Source organism: Budorcas taxicolor, chromosome 5, assembly GCF_023091745.1.
Source record: "Budorcas taxicolor isolate Tak-1 chromosome 5, Takin1.1, whole genome shotgun sequence".
Lineage (NCBI taxonomy): Eukaryota > Metazoa > Chordata > Mammalia > Artiodactyla > Bovidae > Budorcas > Budorcas taxicolor.
The window spans coordinates 108163322-108185002 of record NC_068914.1 but is presented as its reverse complement, the minus strand read 5'-3'; the positions used below and the strand labels follow the sequence as shown (position 1 = coordinate 108185002).

Sequence of the window (21681 nt, the reverse complement as noted above, 5' to 3'; positions counted from 1 at the left end):
TGTAGCACAGTCACGGCATTTTTGGCACTCAGGGTTAGGAGAATCTTTCAATATGCCAAGTGAGAGTTCACAAGACCCCTACTTAGTAGAGTTGAGTAACAGAACTAGTGCTCTCTCAGGAATTCACATGCTCTCCTTTATTCTCCACCCAAACTAGGAGCAGAAATAACACTGCATTTCCAGGTAAGGTAGTGAAAAGCCAGTGTGCCTCCTTCTCCCTCCCCACTTCTTTGTTCACAGTGAAATCAAATCTTATAGAGAAGTGTGGTATATACATACAATGGAATACTACTCACCTATAAAAAAGAATGAAGTATTTTCATGTGCAGCACCAGGGACAGATCAGAGATTCCCATGCTAAGTGAAGTAAGTTGCACTGAGAAAGACAAACATATAATATCATTTATATGTGGAATCTAAAAAATTATACAAATGAATCTACATACAAAAAAAATAGACTCAGGCATAGAAAATAAACTTAAAGTTACCAAAGGGAGGTGGGGGGAGGGGTGGATGAGTTAAGAATATGTGTTAAGAGATACACATGACCTCATATAAAATAAACAACAAAGATTATTACACAGGGAACAATATTCAATATCTTATAATAACCTATAATTGTTCTCAGGTTTCTTAAAGCTGAGTGCTGAAGAATTGATGCTTTTGAACTGTGGAGAAGACTCTTGAGAGCCCCTTGGACTGCAAGGGGATCCAACCAGTCAATCCTAAAGGAAATCAGTCCTGACTATTCATTGGAAAGACGGATGCTCAAGCTGAAACTCCAATACTTTGGCTACCTGATGCGAAGAACTGACTCCTTAGAAAAGAGCCTGATGTTGGAAAAGATTGAAGTCATGAAAAGAAAGGGACAACAGGGGATAAGATGGTTGGATGGTATCACCAAATCGATGGACATGAGTTTGAGCAAGCTCCGGGAGTTGGTGATGGACAGGGAAGCCTGGTGTGCTGCAGTCCATGGGGTTGGAAAGAGTAGGACACAATTGAGCAACTGAACTGAACTGAACCTATAATGGAAAAGAATCTGGAAAAGTACATTTTAAAAATTGCTTATATGTTCCAATTGTGAACAACAAAATCCTGGGTACCTGACTGACTGTTTGGAATAAGCCTCCGGTCCACTCAATCCAACCTACACTCAGCTGGTAACACAAGAGAGAAATAAACATTTGCTGATATTTGAGGTTTAATTTAATACCACAATAACCCTAGGGAAATAAATTAGTTCTAGAGAACTTGTAAAGATAAATTAAAAGGGACTTCAGCATCCATTAATGGCAGACTAGGTAGTTCAGACCAACTCCACACTAGAAAAGACGACAAAAAATGTTTTTAATGTCTGCTCAAAAGCACTGTGGAACCATCATGGCAGTGAAAAATCACCTGGCCACCATCTGGCCATCTGGGAGAAGATGAAAGTCCAGAGAAGTAAGCCTGACATTTGAGGTCACTTTTCTCTTGGGAGCATTTGCTAATTATAACAAAGCCAGTATTTGATATCTGAGTAGTTTGATAACCTGGTATAGACATAAAAGTTGGATGCTGGGGAAAACACAGTAGTGTGGGATGGGACCCTGAAGTACTGTATTCCAGGAACAAGAGTGAATTGAAAGAGAAAGAGCCTCCACACTGCCTGTAGCCCAACTTCAGATCATCTAGGTGGCCCAGAATATCTCAGGCCTTTCAAATGAATTAAAGAGATTCCAGATTGCTAATGCCTTCAGGCTCTTAAAAGAAGCAAATGAAAATCCTTTCTGGAGAAAAAGGAAGCAAACACACACACACACACACACACACACACACACACACACACACACAGTATTTTAAGCCTAAAATAAACATATTTTTCTAAAAAATTCTACAAGCAATTTTCAAATATAATTTTGGATACAATCAAAGAAAACGAAGCGTAGACTGAGATAAGATACTATGAACAAGAGTCAGCAAAACCAGTAGAAAAATAGACGCACTCCAGATAGTGACACTGATCATACTTTAATTAGCTCCTTGAGTTCCAGGAAATAAAATACAGTGTTGAAAATTTCAGCAGAGAATTGGAAATATTTTATTTAAGGATACAGCAGGATTGAAAAAGAACCACTAAATGTTCTAAAATTGAAAACACAATAACTGAAATTAAGAACACAGTGTGTGGAGTTTAACTGAACCTTGTAGAGAGAGAAATAAAGAACTTAAAAATAAGTCAGAAGATATCCAAAATAACACAGATAGAGGCAAAAAGCCTGGAAAATACAGAAGTGATGGTCAGAGTGCTACCCGCAGACTAGCATCCGTTTTGGGTTCTCAGAAAGAGCCTACAGAAAAAAGGGGCCAAAAGCAGTATAGTAAGAGAGAGTGGCTGAAAATTTTCCAAAAGTGATGTAAGACATTGAGCTCCAGATTGAAAATAAAATTAAGAGGACTTGGCAGGGAAGAGAGAAAAGGCTACTTTCTTAAAAGTCAAAGATGACTCAAAGATTTATTTCCAGTGAAAGGGTGATGTAATTAACTGAGATAAGAAACAGGGAGGGAGGAAAAGGTCTGTTGGGCTCAGAAGGAATCAGTGTGAAATAGAAATAGTAGGTTCCAATTTTTACTTTGAATTTAACACCCAGGCAGGGATAATAAATGTGTTATTATTTCTTAAACAATTATATTTTTCTTGTTATGTTCATGTTCCAAAACTTTCATTGTTTCAAAAGGACCAGTCAAACTTTCTTGTCTCAAGAATCTAGCACCTCAGGTCGCCTTCCCTTCTTGCTAGAATCCATAGTTTGCCTCTAAGAACTGACCTACAAATGGATATTGGCAGCAAAATGTACAGTGACTTGCAAACCATTCAATACACTTGCCTGATGTTCCGATATAATTATTTGTTCATTGCAACCTTTACTAACCCCATCACAACAAAATAATGTGTTTTCTACTTTTTAACACCATAACTTAGGACCCCATTTTTTAAATACTGTAAGGACAAGTGACAGGTGCCCTAAAGGCTTTGATTTATCAAAGTAATTTGTCAAATTTCTACATATGCTGCTGACTTCAAATGTTGGAGTAAGTACAACTTTGTGTCACAGTCTGCAATATTGCCTTAAGGATTACCATGAGTTCTTAAAATAGTTATTGACTTCATTAACAGAAGGAAAAAAGAAAACGCTGGCCACCATAAATTTCTCTCTGTAATTTTTTTACTTAGAAAATGGCACAACTTTCACAATAAATCCTATCAAGAGTGAAAATGAAACAGCATGCTTTCTTTTCAACCCAAAAAAGGTTAAAATATGATAATGATGATGATAAGTAATGTTTATTGAGCACTTTCTATGTGCCAGGAATTGTTCTAAGTTACATAGTTTCACTAAAGAGATTTAAACACATATAATAACATAAATGATATACCAGTGACATAAATAATACTATTTGATAGAGAGTCAGGCATTTTCCCCCCAAAAGTATTCTTTTATAAAATACATTATAATTCTGCTGATACAGTTAGGGACCAGAAATATATATATATGGGAGAAACTAGGAAAAAAAATCCTACAATAACAAACTATAAGTAAATCTACCATTTTTTCTATAATACTATCTTTTTCTTCTGAAAGTAGAATTAAAAATTTCAAAAACAATAAAAAGGAAAATAATTTTATTTTCAAGCAACATTTTTACATGCCAACATTGTTTTCAAATATCATTAAATTTTAAAATATATTTAGAGAGTATCCATGTTATTGCCTTATGCAAAGATAAGTTTTCCAACACTAACTACGGATCTAGTTGTCCCAGATGTTTACGTTCAGTATTTCACTGTTTAACTACTGCTATGTTCTTGTGGTTTCCCTGAATATCATGCTGAGTAAAGTCATTAGGAATACTTCAATCATACTTTTGTCTAGTTGATCAAACTTCCATCACCAGCCAAAATGGCTAAAGACATACATTTTTTTTTAATAGAGGACTCTTCTAAGAGAATTTTACCTAATAAAATGCATGAACCAACTTCTTAAATTACTAAATGTCTTAAAGATTTACAAGTAATGTGGGACATTATTTAACCACATTGTTGACATTATAACGGGTTTAAATTGTATTTTTTAGCTCACACAACACAGTTTGTGGGATCCTACTTCTCTGACCAGGGATTGAACTGGGCCCCCTGCAGTGGAATGGCAGAGTCCTAACCACAGGATGCCAGGGAATTCCCTGAAGGGGTGAAATTTAGTTTACTTCTTCTCAGCCATTCTGACCATCAGATTCCGGGAACTTTGCTATTTTGCTTAGTTTTTCATTTTTCCTAACCTATTTGAATCTCTCATATAGTCTGTGACTCTTGTTATTAAAAAAATATAAGAAAAGTATGAATTCATGTTATGAGCTTCCCTGGTGGCTCAGGTGGTAAAGAGTCTGCCTGCAATGCAGGAGACCTGGGTTTGATCCCTGGGTCGGGAAGATCCTCTGGAGAAGGAAATGGCAACCCACTCCAGTATTCTTGCCTGGGAAATCCCATGGACGGAGTTGCCTGGCAGGCTACAGACCGTGGGGTCGTAAAGAGTTGGACACGACTTAGCAACTTTCACATATATATGAATTCACAGACTCATTTGGCTCTCAGATTACCTAGGGCCCTAAGGATCTTTGAATCCAGTCCCCCATATGATGTTTGAATGTTCTCTGCCACATCAACCCATATGTTCTCCATCCTCCATGCCTGCCAAGATAGGGAATTATCCACATGACAACACACTCCATTTACAGTTTTCATTATTAAAAATATCTCTTCTAACCTGAAGCAAACCCTTCTTCATCTATTTTGGACTCCACCAATCTCAACACTTGGAGTAGGAAATGGTAACCCACTCCAGTATTCTTCTCTGGGAATCCCATGAACAGAGGAGCCTGAAGGGCTGAAGTCCATGGGGTTGCAAAGAGTTGGACATGGCTGAGCATGCATGCATGCACGCAATCTCAGCACTGCCTCTGGCAGGATGACCCTGAGCAAGTCCATCTTTTGTTGCTTTCTTTTCCTCAGTTGTAAAATGGGGATAAGCATTGTTATATCATGGGGTGTGGAGATTAAATGAGAATGTAATAAAGCATCTGGCACAATAGAGGGCCTTTGAAAGCAGTGGCCTTTATTAGGAATAGGAAACCCACCCCTGCATGGCTGCTCTCAGAAAGGTAGCAACAGCTATTTTTTTCTCTCCTCCAGGCCAAATATCCCCATTTCCTTCCATTTTTCTTTGAAAAACATGGCATTTTGTCTCTTATTCTTCCAATCATTCCTTCCTGAATAGTTTATTCTTTGAGATAAGAATCAACTGCAAATCAAAAAACTTACAGCCATACATTTTATGAACTTAGAGCAAGTTGTTTCCCTACTGCTGAATAAATCTCTCCCTGCTCCCCGACATGCAATGTCCCTAGAGTTAACCCCCTGGCAAGCCAGCCTATGGAGAAGAAAATGGGTATGGATACTTTCTGGTTCTAGAGTGCGGAGGAGCCAAAAGTGCCCCTCAGACATTAGGATGCATCTGAGAAGTTTTCCCCTTCATTCTGGTAGGATGTCAGCTCTTCCTCGTTGAGGGTCACCCCTCTCTGTCCTCTCCATTCCTTTCTCTGGACTTCACAATTCTGGGTGGTGGCTCCATATGACATCTTCTTTCTGGGACTTGCAAAACTCTCATGGTTGAGTTCTGTCTCCTCAGCTAATTCATCCTGGTCAATGATTCCACACTTCTCCTCAGAAAGGTTTTCGGGATCTGCCCACTCCTGTTTCTCCCCAGAAGCAAAGACCCCGTAGAAGATGACGCCACTGTAGTGCACCAAGGCAGCTATGAGGAACACATTCTGCCACTCCTCACGGGTCTGAACAAGGAAACAGTACCAATTAATATTTTAACCAAAAACGGAAATTAACAGTATCTTCTGGAGTCCTCCACTGGGACAAAAGCACTTAGTCACCCCAAAGCAATGCTGTGCTTGCTGGGAAGATGTGTGGCAGATGCATGCCCAGGACCCAAATGGAATTTGAGTGTTTAAAAAAATCAAAGTTAAGACTACAGTGAATATGCATTTTTTTTAATTTAGAAAAATACTTTATAAAATAAACATCCTGTAAGATCCTTGCTGCACCATTTCACAGCTCTCCTAAATATACAAATGAGGTTAAATTAAATTTGCTTTAGGAACCCACCATTGTAAATATCAGAGGTCTCCTTCGTGCTTGCTTTGGATACATGACAATTTGAGTCACGAAAATGCTCAGTTTGGACTGCCAGTAGCTTATGTATAATCATATCTTCTGTGAAAATATATTGTATAAAAAATAATGGGAATTTGTGTTGAAAGATTTAATAACAGAATTAATAATCATATTACCAATCCTATCATCTCATGAACAGAGAGATAGTTTGGCTCCTCTGCCTGTAAAGTCATCAGAGCCCACCTTTCTTTTCTATCAAAAATAAGAAATGTTATCCCACACTTTCTTCTCCAAGAAACAGGAAGAATTTCTGAAGTTATATTTTTAATAGGATGTACAACAACAAAGAAATAGTTGGGTAAAAATGCCATAGTATCAAACATGTTAATTTGCAGAAGGCAGCATATCTAAAACCCTTTCAAAGACAGAGATGAAGAATGTGGCCTGTGGCTGAATTCTGGATGGATCTGGGATCCTCCTGTACTACCCACCTTAGTCTAAATACACAAACGTGCAGTAACGACCTGCTGCCGCACCTGCGTAGGTTCTCAGGAAGGGTCATTAATGTCTTGTTTGTTTTCTTCATAATAAGGAAGTATAACTGCACTAATATTTTCATGCTGGAGCATGCTAAGCAATAATTGGAAATGGTGATAAAGTCTAATTACTTGGAATTATAAAACAACCTTGGGTAATTTATTTATCTTGAGTTGATTGCCTCAGTTTCTTTTTTGTGTCTTTAAACAGTCTTTATGGTATTATTACTTCTTCTACACACACACACACACACACACACACACACACACATACACACCCCCCCACACACACACCCCTTCTATTTCTCAGTTTAAGAAACATAGAACCAAACATCAATCAGTCCTGCTGCCATCAATAAATGATAATTTTTTTAAAAGAAGAAAAAAAAATAGAAGCTCAAGTGACTCAGCCAAGTCAAGGACATACACATTTACACAGGCTGGGATAGGGCCTTGAGACTTTGTACAGTATTTCGGTCCTCTCATACTGTAACCCACAACCCCAAAGGAAACCATTACCTTGTGCTTGGTCATTGCACCCACAATAAGGGGACAGACCATTCCAGAGAGGGTTCCCACTCCATTTGAGATTCCCATGAGAATGCTGGCATAGCGAGGGGCAATATCCAAGTGGTTGACATTGAAACCTACAGTGAAGCCAAACATCTCAAAATCAGACTCAGGAACAGAATTCCAAATACATTTTGGAAAATATTTAGCTTTCCCCAACTCTCATCAATCTCTTTCCTCTACTAATGGATACCTTTACCAAAAGGACTGGCTTGAGGATTGTCAGGCTGTGTCTGCTCATAGCAGAAAACCATGGTATGATTGATTCAGTTCAGTTCAGTCACTCAGTCGTGTCCGACTCTTTGTGACCCCATGAACTGCATTAGCAATGGCTAAAATGGGTTCTTCATGGGGAGAATTATGGCACCTCTACCTTCTCGGCTTGAAACCCCAAAATAATGATGTTTGGGGCAATACTGAAAAGCACAGCCTGGATCACACATATTCAGAGTAAGCCATCACACAATCATATTGTTGTTGTTTAGTTCCTAAGTTGTATTCGACTCTTTTGCAACCCATGGACTGTAGCCCTCCAGGTTCCTCTGACCATGGGATTTCCCAGGCAAGAATACTGGAGTGGGTTGCCATTTCCTTCTCCAGGGGATCTTCTTAACCCTGCACTGCAGGCAGATTCTTTACCACTGAGCCACCAGGGAACCACCTGAGCCACCAGGTAAGCCCACACAATCACATACAGTGTGATTAAAACTATATCTTGCTGCATAATATCCTCCTTCCTAGCTCTCAGGTCACTCCCAAAAGGCTACCACAGGTAGGTCTGCCTTAGTACCACAGGGCATATTATAAAGGGCTCTTTTTGGATAAGAAAGATTTATACAAACATTTGCAGGATCCTCTGTAATTTATAAAACACTTCAACATACATACTTGATTTGGAATTTGTAAATCTGGATTCGAATCTTATTCTTATCTCTTAAACAAGTCATCTTTAGAACTTTGTTTCCTCATCTCTATTTTGAGGATCATATTACTCCTTAACTCATAAAGATGCTGTGAGATGAGACTTAGGGGAAATATGTATGCGAGAGCTCTCGGCAAACAGCTGAGCTCTAGCAACTATCACGGTGCCAATATCAGCATCACTGCTATTGCTGCCACTGTAAAACACACCTGTCACTCTGGGGTCTTTTATGAATAGGTAATGCTGCAGGGAGTGGTAAAATAAAAAATCACCAGTACCTCACTATTCATCTGTTTTTCAGGAGAAAAGGATGAGTGGAATGAAGGAAGCGGGAAGGCAGAGGGACAAGGCTTTGAAAGAGGAGGCATTGGGCACTGGGAACCAACTCTGCCAGTGTAGCCTAGGGTTGCATTTTAGAGTCAGACCTTGGATCTGGCTGTTTAATTGAGATGCAAACCTGGAAAAATGATTTAATCTTTCTGAACTTCAGCTTCTTCATCTATAAACTGGGATGATCATTCTTATAAAACCGTTGTAAGAATTAAGATAAATAATATATGTCAATTACATAGGTACAAAGAGGTAAAAGCCAACATGTTCTTTGCAGTACAACCTCCATCTACCCAGTTTACTTTCCTGAGCTGGCAAAGTGTCCGGTGCATAGTAGGTACTCTATATATAATTGCTTAATTAATTACCAACTTGAACTCTGAAATTACAGCAGTGGGTTGTAGGTCTTATTTACTCATATTTTTATTTTCCCTTATCTTGCTTTTTAATGCTCTATTTTGTGCAAATAACTAAAAATATAATTAAAAAAAAATTTCTAAACCAGCCTATTGGCTGCTTGTTTTATTTCCTACCTCTGTTCAGAGAGAATTTTAAGAAAACCTTTCTGGAATAAACATACCTTCTCTTTCAGACCAAAGTGGCAGAATATCAGAATATAAAACAGCTGCAAGATTAATTAATCTTACTATTTATTTGAATGTGATAAACACTTTATTAGAAAAGAACCCAGAGATAAGAAGCAATTAATATGATTGGCGAGTATTATATTCTGATACAAAGCCTAGACATCTGCGTTCAGCTAAAGATAATATGAGAAAAGCCATTTAGGTTTCTAGCTACACAATCCTGGGGTTTGGGGGAAAAATCATTGGGAAACTGAGATACTAATAGATTTTTTTTTTTTTTGAAGCAGACACATAAAGCAAGTTACACACAAGTTGAGACAGTCTGTCTTCTCTACATAGGACATCTTCTAAAGCAGATATCACCCATTCTTTGTATCTTTCTAATCTCACCTGTCTCAGCTCTTATATTTATAATCAGTTCCTAAACTGAGCAAGTCCCCCTTGGCATCCCCATTAACTCCTTATAAAGGTGACATACAGCAGATCCTAAGGAATCATCCTCCCCACGACCATAGTCCCTCCCATAGTCTCACTGTTGGATCAGATAAACCATTATTCCAATCCTAATCACTTAATTTACCTGAATAAGTTAAGTCACCTCCCAAGCCTCAGTGTCCTCACTAGTAAAAATGAACATAGCAATACTCTTCTCATCAGGCTGCTACAGGGATTAAATGAGTTCATACCTTAAAAGTGACCAGCACGGTGTAAATGCTGGAAAAAAAATCTCTGTCCGTTTGATTGTTGCTTAAACTGGCAATCTGGGGACAATATGAGCCTGAATATTTCAATATCTCTGTGGACAGGATATGAATCTCTTTTGCATTACAGGGCTATCAAAAGAAGATGTCCCTTAACATCCTACTGGGAACAATTCATGACTGCTCTATCCTTGCTACTCAAAGTATGGACTATTGATCAGTAGCGTCAACTTCACTGATCGAAATGCAGGATCTCAGGCTCCACTCTACACTGGCTAAATCAGAATCTGCATTTTTGCAAGATCCTAAGGTGACTTGTATGCACCAGTAAATTTTGAGAAGTATTGGGCTAGATTGAATAATAATTGAACAACCGTAGTGAATATTTTTTAATTGTTTTATGCATTTAGTACTGGGACTAAGAGCTTCAAAAGCTTTATTTCCACTAAAATGTAAACTTTATAAGGACAGAAACTTTTCTCTTTTTCACTGCAGTATCTGCTGTGCCAAGAACAGTGTCTGACTCTTAGGAAGTGTGAAGGAATGAAAGAATGACCTCAGTTCATTGCAATCTCCCAACAACCCGATGAAGTTGCCATTATATCTCTCTAGTCTCTAGATAAGGAAACTGAGGCTGAGGAATTAAATAACTCAGCTTTTTTTTTTTTTTTTGCCTTCTGTAAATAGTAAGTACTAAAGAGGGGCCTTACTCCTAGGTCTTTGCATCCCTAAACCCAAGTTGTTAGCTTCAGGCTACTTAAAGTGCAAACTTTTTTTTCCAATTTAACTATTCATCAGCTCTATTTATAGTTGACCCTTGAACAAAGTAGGTTGGAGCTGCATGGGTCTAGTTACAGGCAGATTTGTTTGTCAGTAGTAAATACTACAGTATTGCCGGAGATGCAGGAGACACGGGTTCAATCCCTGAGTCAGAAAGATCGCTAGGAGGAGGAAATAGCAACCCGCTCCAGTATTCTTGTCTGGAAAATTCCATGGATGGAGGAACTTGGTGGGGTACAGTTCACAGGGTTGCAAAAAGTCAGATATGACTGAGCAACTAAGCATGCAAGCACGCATGCACAGGATCTGTGGTTGATTGAATCCTCAGATGCAAAATCGAGGATACAACAAAACCCAGGATGCAGAGGAATACTTTATATAGGAGGGCTTCTCTCATAGCTCAGTTGGTAAAGAATCCACCTGCAATGCAGGAAACCCTGGTTTGATTCCTGAGTTGGGAAGTTCCACTGGAGAAGAGATGGGCTACCCACTCCAGTATTTTGGGCTTCCCTGGTGGCTCAGAGGTTAAAGCCTCTGCCTGCAATAAGGGAGACCTGGGTTCAATCCCTGGGTCAGGAAGATCCCCTGGAGAAGGAAATGGCAACCCACGCCAGTATTCTTCCTAGAGAATCCCAGGGATGGGGGAGCCTGGTGGGCTACAATCCACGGAGTCGCAAAGAGTTGGACTCAACTGAGTGACTTCTCTTTCTTTCACTTGTGGCTCAGCTGGTAAAGAATCCACCTGCAATGCAGGAGACCCGGGTTCAATCCCTGGGTTGGGAAGATTCCCTGGAGAAGGGAAAGGATACCCACTCCCGTATAGTCAGATTTTTGACTATGTGGGGTAGGGGATCAGCACCCATAACCCCCACATCGTTCAAGGGTGAACTGTATTTTGATAAGACCAAGGCCCTGTTTAAGAGTCGTTCTGACCACAGGTCAAACCAGAGGTGCTTTTCTGTTCTAGGTTGTTATCACCCTGTTTGATCTTTAAGACAGCCCAGAATCATGGAAAGAGCTCAGGCATGAAGACCAAGCAGGACACCTTAGTTCTTCCTTTGTCCCCAGTTGTGTAACAATAGGAAAGTCCTTCATTTCCTGAGCTTTAAGTTATTCCTCAGTAAAATAATGGTAATATCATTTGCTTCACAATGTTGTCAGAAATGCAATACATGTCAAGTGTTCCGTTAAATGACAATTTTTAGTATTATAATCTTTTTTAAAGATAGGGAAAAAATCCCTAAGTTTTGCTTTTTCATCCAGTTTTGCACAGGGAACTTCTGAAGTCTGTAATATGCTAGCGCTGTTACTGCTCATACAGTAGCTGGTTTCTGCTTCTATAAAATGGGGAGACTGAAGGCCCTAGGGTAGCTGTTAGAATTGCAGGGATTAATACACAAGAGTGGGCTGTGAACAGCCCCCAGCACAGAGTTTGTGCCTGATCAATGTTAGCTCACATCATCATTACTATTCTTCTTAAGTCTTGCTGGCTTAGCAAGTCACATCACCTCTCTGGACCTGCATGTCCTTGTTTGGAAAATGAAAGCCAAGGAGGAGACAGAAAACTAAAGAAAAATTCCATCCTTAAAACTTTCTGATTCTATGTGTGTGTATGCATGTGCTCAGTCGTGTCCAACTCTGCGACCTCATGGACTGTAGCCCACCAGGCTCCTCTGCCCTTGCAATTCTCCAGGCAAGAGTACTGGAGTGGGTTGCCATTTCCTCCTCCAGGGGATCTCCCCAACCCAGGGACTGAATCCACATTCCTGGCACCTTCTGCATTGGCAGACAGATTCTTTACCACCAGCGCCACCTGGGAAGCCCTTCTGATTCTATAACTTTATGTCAGATGACTACATCATTTGATTGTGAGTTAATGTTAGCAGTTCTCCTGTAGGAAGTGAGAATCAAAAGAGTCACAAGAGTCTCTGTTAGGTCGGGTGGCCTGGTGCTTAAGTTTGAAGGTGCCACTTTGCCCAGCAACACGCATTCTGCCCATGCCCCAGAGAGGGCTCCTGCATGTTGTCTTTCCCAAGATGGAGAAAGTAGTGATAATTCCAGCTTGGCTGGGCTCCTAAGCCCAGTTCTCAGTGATACTCAAAATCATCCCCACTAGATCTCTAGACAGTGGCCCTGATCCTTGGGAATGGCCTGGCTGCCAAAGGTAGATGCTCAATATCCTTTCCTTCCTTTTTCCCCAAGTGTTGCTATGGAAAAGATTTGGAAACACAAAGGACACTTTACCTGAAATAGCAAAACCACTAAATCCTACAGCAAGCACCAGAAAGGAGATAGCCATCCCTTTGGTATGGGAAAAGCCAACCACAAGGAGCAAGGTTGCCTCCATGCCAAAACCTGTGAATGGAAACAGCAGGGGAAAATGTCATTTTCATGTCAGTCAGCCCAAATTCATGAATTCATCACAAAGAATCTATTTTCATGGACCCAAGCTTTTAGTACACATATTCTGGCACGATATTTACAATCTTATAGGGATATTTCTTGACTCTACGACTTTGCTAATATTACCCAGGTGTTCTGTGAGCTTTTCAACAGTTTCCTGGTGTGCCTTGAACACTGTATAGTCCCAGGAGGTACAATGATGCCCATGGGATGAGGAATGTTTATTATCAGTTGCTCATGGGTAGTTCCCCCTGCCATTTCTAAGACCGTCAGTGATTCTCCATTGATTACACCAGTGATGGTCTTTCATAGAAAATGAAATAAAAATAAAATAGTATTATTATTGCCAAAAGTGATTAGAAAGCAGTAGTGAATATCTGAAACATAAAGCAGAGCCTCACCACCTAGAAAGCATAAGACAAAATTCTTCCTTTTCAGAAGTTTGCCAAGCCTTCAGGCCTCTTGATAATGCCATGAGATATTTGCACATAAAATACAGTGGGACAGAAGGACTTTTTGCGCCTTTCATTCAAGATAAGTGAATCCAGCACAATAAAAAAGGGTAAGCAAATGATGAAGATCCTTCTCACCAACACACAAAAACACATACATGTTCAGTTGACAGCAGATAGAAAGATGATATAAGTACTGTTTCCAGGGACAGGAAGTACCCTGGGAGGCAGAAGACAGTGAAATGATGCTTCATCCTAGAGACCCTCTGCTGCTTCCAGACGTTGCTACACGATTGTCCTTTGAGTTGGCTCAGAGATAACAGGCCCACGTCAAGTCTCTGTCCCCTATATTCACTCCAAAACATACAAAAAACCACCACCACACTCTTTCTTCTCTCAATTAATCTATCTGCCTGTGTTTAGAACCCAGACTTTATCAGGGTTCAGATTCCTGCCGGGTTCAGATTCTATCTCAAAATCACTAACGGTGTGATCTTGGACAAGCACTTCATCTCTTAGAGTCCTCATTCCTCCCTGCCAAAAGCTCATAATACAACCTTGGAGCATTGGAAGATTAAATGAAATTGGGTATACAAGGTGTTGAGCAAGATCGCCAGCCATGGGCATGACTCAACAAATGGTAATCGAATGTTTCAAGCAGAAATCTCAGAATGAACTTGGACTTTTTTCTCTTCTTCAGTGTTCAGATAAGAATCCATGACATTGGCCTTAGAAATATCTGCTTTTCCTTCCCCTACCACTGTCTTAGTTCTGGACGCCACTACCTCTCCCCTGGACAACTTCAAAAACCTCTTTATTGGTCTTCCTATCTCTTTTTCCTCTGATCCATTCTCTGGATCACTATTTTTATAAACTACAAATCTGATCAGTTGCCCCTTTACTTGAAACGCTTGTCAGTGGTTCCATACTAAGTGCCTATAATAAATTCCTCCTGCTGTCCCGGTTTCATTTTCTGTCACTCTTACCCCCTTGCTCACCATCCGAAGCCCGTGGAAAGCCCTCTACTGTTGCACACGTCTCTCCACCATTTCCTGATCACAACACTGTTTTGTGCCACACTGTACTTCCACAGACTGTTCCTTCACCTGCAGTACTCCTCTCGCATCACTTACTTCTCATTTCTGGAGAAACCCTACTATTCTTTAAAGTCCAGTTCAAATATTGCTTTCCTTAGGAAGCTGACAGCCCTACCACTCACCACCAGTGAAGCTGACATCTCCTTCTTCTTAATCATTTCATAAAACTTTTCAGCATTGCCCTGTAGTTTTTCATTTGTGTTTCTGCCTTCCCCCACAAAACTGTGATATTATCCAGGGAAGGTGCCATGGATATAGTACAGAGCCTGGCAGGTAGGTAGTGGGAACTTGATAATTAATGCAAAGGAAAGAAAGGAAAATCAAGATTAAGTTGAAATATAAGCCAAGGCACTTTGTTGTAAACCTTAATAAGTTGCTTACCTTTCTGAATCCATTCTTCAAAACTGTTCTAGAACTAGGGCAAGCATCAATGATTGTTTTAGATGGTCATCTAAAGAGAATCAGTGAAATTATGGGCACAGAGGTGCTTTTTAAACTGTGAGCTTCACAGACTCACTGATATAGAGAATAAATTAGTGCTTGCCAGTGGGAGGATGGAGAGAGGGAGCGGCAGTATAGGGGTGGGGGAGTGGAAGGTACAAACTACTGGGTGTGAGACAGGCTCAAGGATGCGTTGTACAACACAAAGAATATAGCCACTATTTTGTAACAAGTCCAAATGGAACAACAGCCTCAAAAATTGTATTTAAAAGTTTTTAAATTTTAATTAATCAATATTTTTTTAAACTGTGGACTTTATACCATTACTGGGCATCCATGTCCCATCACCTCATGGCAAATAAATGGGGAAACAATGGAAACAGTGACAGACTTAATTTCCTAAGGCTCCAAAATCACTGCATATGGTAACTGCAGCCATAGAATTTTGCTCCTTGGAAGAAAAGCTATGACAAACCTAGACAGCATATTAAAAAGCAGAGACATTAATTTGCTGACAAAGGACTGTCTAGCCTAAGCTATGATTTTTCCAGTAGTCATGTATGGATGTGAAAGTTGGATCATAAAGAAATCTAAATACCAAAGAACAGTTGCTTTTGAACTACCGGAGTCCCTTGGACAGCAAGATCAAGTCAGTCAACCCTAAAGGAAATCAGTCCTGAAGATTCATTAGAAGGACTGATGCTGAAGCTGAAGCTCCAATACTCTGGCCACCTGATACAAAGAACTGACTCCCTAGAAAAGACCCTGATGCTAGGAAAGATTGAAGGCAGGAGAAGGGGACAACAGAAGATGAGATGGTTGGATGGCATCACGGACTCGATGGAAATGAGTTTGAGCAAGCTCCAGGAGTTGGTGATGGACAGGGAAGACTGGAGTGCTGCAGTCCATGGGGTCACTAAGAGTCAGACACAACTGAGCAACTGAAATGAACCGTGCATCCACGCTCAGTTGCTTCAGTTGTGTCCGACTCTTTGTGACCCCATGGACAGCAGCCCCCCAGGCTCCTTTGTCCATGGGATTATCTCAGCAAGAATACTAGAGTGGGTTGCCACTTCTCCCTCCAGGGGATCTTCCTGAGCCAGGGATCAAACCAGTGTCTTTTGCATCTCCTGTATTGGCAGGTTATTTTTCCCTGTATATAATTCAAATTGTGGAAACAAAATTAATAACAAGTAGTAATGCTATAAGGGCTTCCCAGGTGGCTCAGCGGTAAAGAATCCGTCTGCTGATGCAGGAGAAGTGGGTTCAATCCTGGAGTCAGGAAGATCCCCTGGAGAAGGAAATGGCAACCCACTCTAGTATTCTTGCCTGGAAGATTCCATGGACAGAGGAGCCTGGCAGGCTATAGTCTACGGAGTAGCAAAGAGTTGGACATGACTGAGCACACACATACACACACACACACACACACCATTGTATACTAACTATTTGTGTTTTGGAACTGGCCTGTCTTATACAACAAGGTACATGGCTCAAACTTCCCTTATCTTAACACTATCAAAAAAGTGGAACCAGAAAGTTAATTCCCCCAAAAGATAGAATAATGACATTGTGTGAAAAACCTATAAATGATACATTGATTCATCAATAAGGAAAAAAAAAAAAAAGATTTTTGCCAAATAGTAGACTTTCAAAGAAAGAAAAATCATTTAAGAGCATAAGTGACTCCTATTTCTAGTGAAAATGCTAGGACGGTATGTTTCAGGAGCTGAAGGATAAAATTTAAACCTTATGGGTAATCAAGAGATCCTAGGAAGTGAAACTATTCCAAGCTGACAAGAACTAGAATTGAAAGGTCTGAGGAATTTTTTCATTTCATGTTAAAACAACCTGAGGTTCACATAGGCAACCAATTCAGCCAGACTAGGATGTTTTTTTTACCTCAGTCACACTTTCCATCTTCTATGTTGTTGTTCAGACACTCAGTCATGTCCGACTCTTTGAGACCCCATGAACAGCAGCACGCCAGGCTTCCCTGTCATATATTTTTAAAAAATATCTCTTTTTTGACCACATGACCAAAATAGTACCCCACATCTTAGTGCCCCAACCAGGGATTGAACCCAGGCCCTTGTCAGTGAGAGCCCAGAGTTCTAACCTCTGGAGCACCAAGGGATTCCCAAATTGTCATATCTCAGGTTGCACAAGCACAGGCTGAATGACCACTAGGCAGGGGTGTGATGGACTTAGGGGCCTTTAAGAGCCTTCTCAGTGCTTAGACATAACCTCAAAAATATGGCTTGCAATTCAGTTTCATCTCATTCTACAAAAGCTGCTTAAGCCACCTATGAAATCCACAGTACCTCCACAGTTCATGATTTTTCTGACAGCAGTTGTGGTCAAAATTTTTCTGCTTCTTAAATAATCAGCCAATTGTCCTCCAATAGGCACAATGATCGTCATAACCATGTGCGGGACTGCTGACAAGAGACCCACCTGGAATGAAAAGAAACAGTGAGCTGTTTTTAGCTGCTTCTGAGAGACGTACTTCTTTAACGCCCTCACCATCTCCACTGAGCCCCTCACCCTCACCACCAAATTTAATCATCTAATTATACGGGACTGAGACAGGCCTGAATTTTGTAATGAATAAACAATGAATGAGTGAGCAACTTTAAGAATAGACCTACTCGTCTCCTCTACCAGATAGGAAGCTCCTGGAGATGGGTAGGTCTATTAAAATCGTTCACAGAGGCCCCACTACCCAGTGGGTGTTTAACTACCTGGCACACGGCAGTTAGACTCTTGGCACAGAGTGAGTGCTCCCTGATGGCAGCCACTACTGGTTGAGCTAGCTCTTCCACAGTCACTTCTGACAGTACCTGTAGCTATGCAGATTTCTACCTCTACTAGGCCTCTGTTCTTTATCCTGTGGGAAGGAGACTTAATACTTTCGGGATGACAGCTTGTGTTTTACCATCCACACTCTTCCTACCTGAAACACAGGCAACCTAATCGCAATGGTTGGGGACATTGTAAAAGGTTCTTTCTAAACCATAAAGTACTGGTCATTAGTACTTGACCAGTACTTTAGTACATTAGTACAGCTATGACTGTGATCTGCAAAATGAGCTTTAAGGTTCTTACTGCTCCTCCCTGAATAATTTATAGGAAAAAAAACACCTCGCACCCTTAAATCTTTTGATCCTTGCCCAATATGCAGTTCTTGAGTCAGCGTCAGAAACACTTTGAGAATGGTGAGAACATAAATCCTTAAAAGCAGCTTAATACAGCTCTGATCCTTACTAAGAAGAAATTAAATAGCTATGTGTTTGTGCATAGAATGCATAACTTGTCTGACCTCCAGGGTATTAGATGTCACAGAACTATTATGAATTTTGATCAGTAATGTAATTATTTTATCAAGTAAAGATTTTCTCAGTAGAAGTAAGAGATTTAAAGTTCAAGAATCTGTATATTACCTTACTTATTGCAAATCCAAAGACCTCTTCAAAGTAAGCAGGCTGACTTATTAACAGCAAATAAAATGTCCAGCTTCTGCAAAAATTGGCCACAATGATTGCATACACTGGCAATGACGTGAAAAATCTTTTCCATGGTGTATTAAATTTCTAGAAAGTGAAAATACAGTGAGATTTTTAGTGAATATACTGATAGATTATTTTTCTTATGAGGCCAACACAATCACTGAAAGAAATACTCATAGAAAGAGGGAAGTCTTCATCTCTCCGTCTCTACTTACACTGAGACTAACCAAGTTGGCTCCTTCTCCTATACTTGTCTCTATATAGGTCCTCTCCTCCTGGGATATTGTTGGGTGAGCTGCTGGACACTCATAGGCTTGCAACAGCCAAAACATGTACCAAATAATCCCCAAGATACCTGCAATTGAAAAACAAAAAGCTTGATGACATCATCTCATTTTCTTCCACCTCTAAATTTGTCAAATTTCAAAGTATTTTCAAATGGCACTATATTCAGCTAGGAGAAAGCATTTGGTTGATTTTTCCTGTCATTCTGTTATTAGCTGGTATTTAAAGAAAGATTATGTTCTGCTCATTAAGAAATTTAACTTTTATATACACATTAAATGAATCATCGTTAGACAAGTATTCCATTTATGTGATAAACTTGTCTTAGTGATCCCTATTTTCACACAGTAAACTCTTAAGCCAACCCCATTAGATAGTCAAATGCCATATCTATCAATTACCCAGGTGTGCGTGTGTACTCAGTCACTTCAGTCCTGTCCATCTCTTCATGACCCTGTGGATTGTAGTCCACCAGGCTCCTCTGTCCATGGGATTCTCCAGGCAAGAATATTGAAGTGGGTTGCCATTCCCTCCTCCAGGGGATCTTCCCGACCCAGGGATCAGACCTGCATTTCCTGCATCTCCTGTATTGGCAGGGGATTCTTCACCACCGAGCCCAGGAAGCCCAGTTACCCATGGGAATTCATGGAATCAAATCACTCACCATAAATATAAAAGACAGAGGCCCATCCAATGTACTGGACCAACACCCCAGCCAGCGGCATGGCAATCACTGCTCCTGCATAGGAACCTAGACAAGAAAAGTTGAAGGAAACTCACCAGTCATCAGGCAAGCCCATCCAACCCATTTAGAGTTCAGCAGTCAACCTGAAGACCAATCACACTGAGTGGGAGTTAGGATGCCTCTGTGCAGAGGAGCTGGCCAACTCCCACCGTGCCTAAAAAGAGGCCTCCAAGAGAGAAAGGTCTCCAGGATACCCTTTAACTTCATCCAGATGCCATGGAAGGATTAGACAGAGATGGCTCAGGCACCTCAATTTGGAATTACAAGAAAATAGAATGAAAAAACTGAGAAAAAATGTGACAGAACTCTGAAAAATTCAACCAGGCACAACATTGGGTGCTGAAGACAGAAAGTGAAGGAACAGGGACTTCCCTAGTGGTCCAGTGGTTAAGATTCCGTGCTTCCATTGCAGGGGGCGTGGGTTCAATCCCGGGCCAGGAAATTAACATCCCACGTGCTCGGAGTACAGCCAATAAGTAAATAAATAGCCAGAACATTAAAAAGAAAGAAAGTGAAGGCACTTATGTATCTGTCTCTCAGGGTTCACAATTCAGAAGGATTATCACCTATATCTTTATTAAAAAATTTTTTCTTCTCCCAGTTTTATTGAGATATAATTATATTGATGTATAATTCACCTAGGTCTTTAAATAAGGAACTTCAAACTATGAAAGGATCATGCTTTTTAGTGTCTCAATTTTGTTTTTAATACCAGAAAACTGTTAAATTTCAAGATGGCAGGAGGACCAGGATAGCTACTGTCTTCATCGGCCTCCTAAATGGGTACATTTTTTAGTTTCTTACTTTGAAATACCTAACCTTGTAAGTAGTTACCTGTGTGTGGATGTTTATCTTGTCTAGACAAGATAACAAGGGCTAGAGGCAGTGACCTCACCTTCACTGTCTCCTGAAGCTCTATGATATCTGGTGGAGAGACACAAGCCCCGCGAACTCCCAATAAATATTAACTGAATCAAAAAAATTACTATATGAAATTTCCTCTTGGTATGAGTGGAAAAAATTCTTGCTTCAGCACAAGTGAGCAGCAAAAGGAAATGCTGTATCCCATAACCCAGTGCTAAGGAAGATCTTCAGGAAATGGAAGCTTAGAGAGCTTCCAGACAAAGAAATGAAATCCCATCTTTCTAAGGTGGGCCAAGCTGGCTATGAAAGGCCTGACCTGGAATCCAGGATCTGAACATCAGAACCCCTGAGGAAGTCTCTCAATTCCTCCAAATCATTTTTTTTTCAGATGGAAGTGAAATCTCTGTCTTACCAGGTTGTTTTGAGGAGCAAATAAGTTATTACATGAAGGTGCTCTAATTAAGTGTTACATAAACACCAACGGAGAAGGCAATGGCAACCCACTCCAGTACTCTTGCCGGGGAGGTCCCATGGATGGAGGAGCCTGGTAGACTGCAGTCCACAGGATCGCTAGGAGTCAGACATGACTTCACTTTCACTTTCATGTGTTGGAGAAGGAAATGGCAACCCACTCCAGTATTCTTGCCTGGAGAATCCCAGGGACGGGAGAGCCGGGTGGGCTGCCATCTATGGGGTCGCACAGAGTTGGACACGACTGAAGCAACTTAGCAGCAGCAAACACCAACTAACATAGTGGTTATCACATCTGCTTTATACACAGAAGGTCCTGGGTTCAAGTCCCAGTGGAACCAAGCCAAGAGGGCTGCTTTTTAGAGCTTCCCAGGTGGTGCTAGTAGTAAAAGAATCTGCCTGCAGTGCAAGAGACCTGGGTTTGATCCCTGGATCAAGAAGATCCCTTGGAGAAGGAAATGGCAACCACTCCTGTATTCTTGCCTGGAGAACCCCACAGACAGAGGAGCCTGGTGAGTTACAGTCCATGGGGTCACAAAGAGTCAGACACAACTGAGGAACTAACACTTTCACTTTCAAACACCAACTGGGCTTCCCTGGTGACTCAGATGGTAAAGAATCAGCCTGTAATGCGGGAGGCCTGGGTTCGATCCCTGGGTCAGGAAGATCCCCTGGAAAAACGAATGACAATCTACACCAGTATTCTTGCCTGGAGAACTCCATGGATAGAGAAGCCTGGTGGGCTACAGTCCATGCGGTTGCAAA

General features: G+C 40.7%; 1 protein-coding gene across 1 annotated transcript in view; it reads right to left on the bottom strand.

Annotated features, from left to right (window-relative positions):
• Positions 1-5541: 5541 nt before the first annotated feature.
• Positions 5542-21681, bottom strand: part of SLC17A8 (solute carrier family 17 member 8) — a 38325-nt gene continuing 22185 nt past the window's right edge. Inside the window, exons 6-12 of the mRNA XM_052640811.1 lie at positions 19501-19587; positions 18767-18906; positions 18486-18635; positions 17367-17499; positions 12894-13004; positions 7279-7406; positions 5542-5886 (exon numbers count right to left, since the gene is read on the bottom strand). Of these exons, the coding sequence (XP_052496771.1) occupies positions 5542-5886; positions 7279-7406; positions 12894-13004; positions 17367-17499; positions 18486-18635; positions 18767-18906; positions 19501-19587 (1094 nt within the window). The remainder of the gene's footprint in view (positions 5887-7278; positions 7407-12893; positions 13005-17366; positions 17500-18485; positions 18636-18766; positions 18907-19500; positions 19588-21681) is intronic.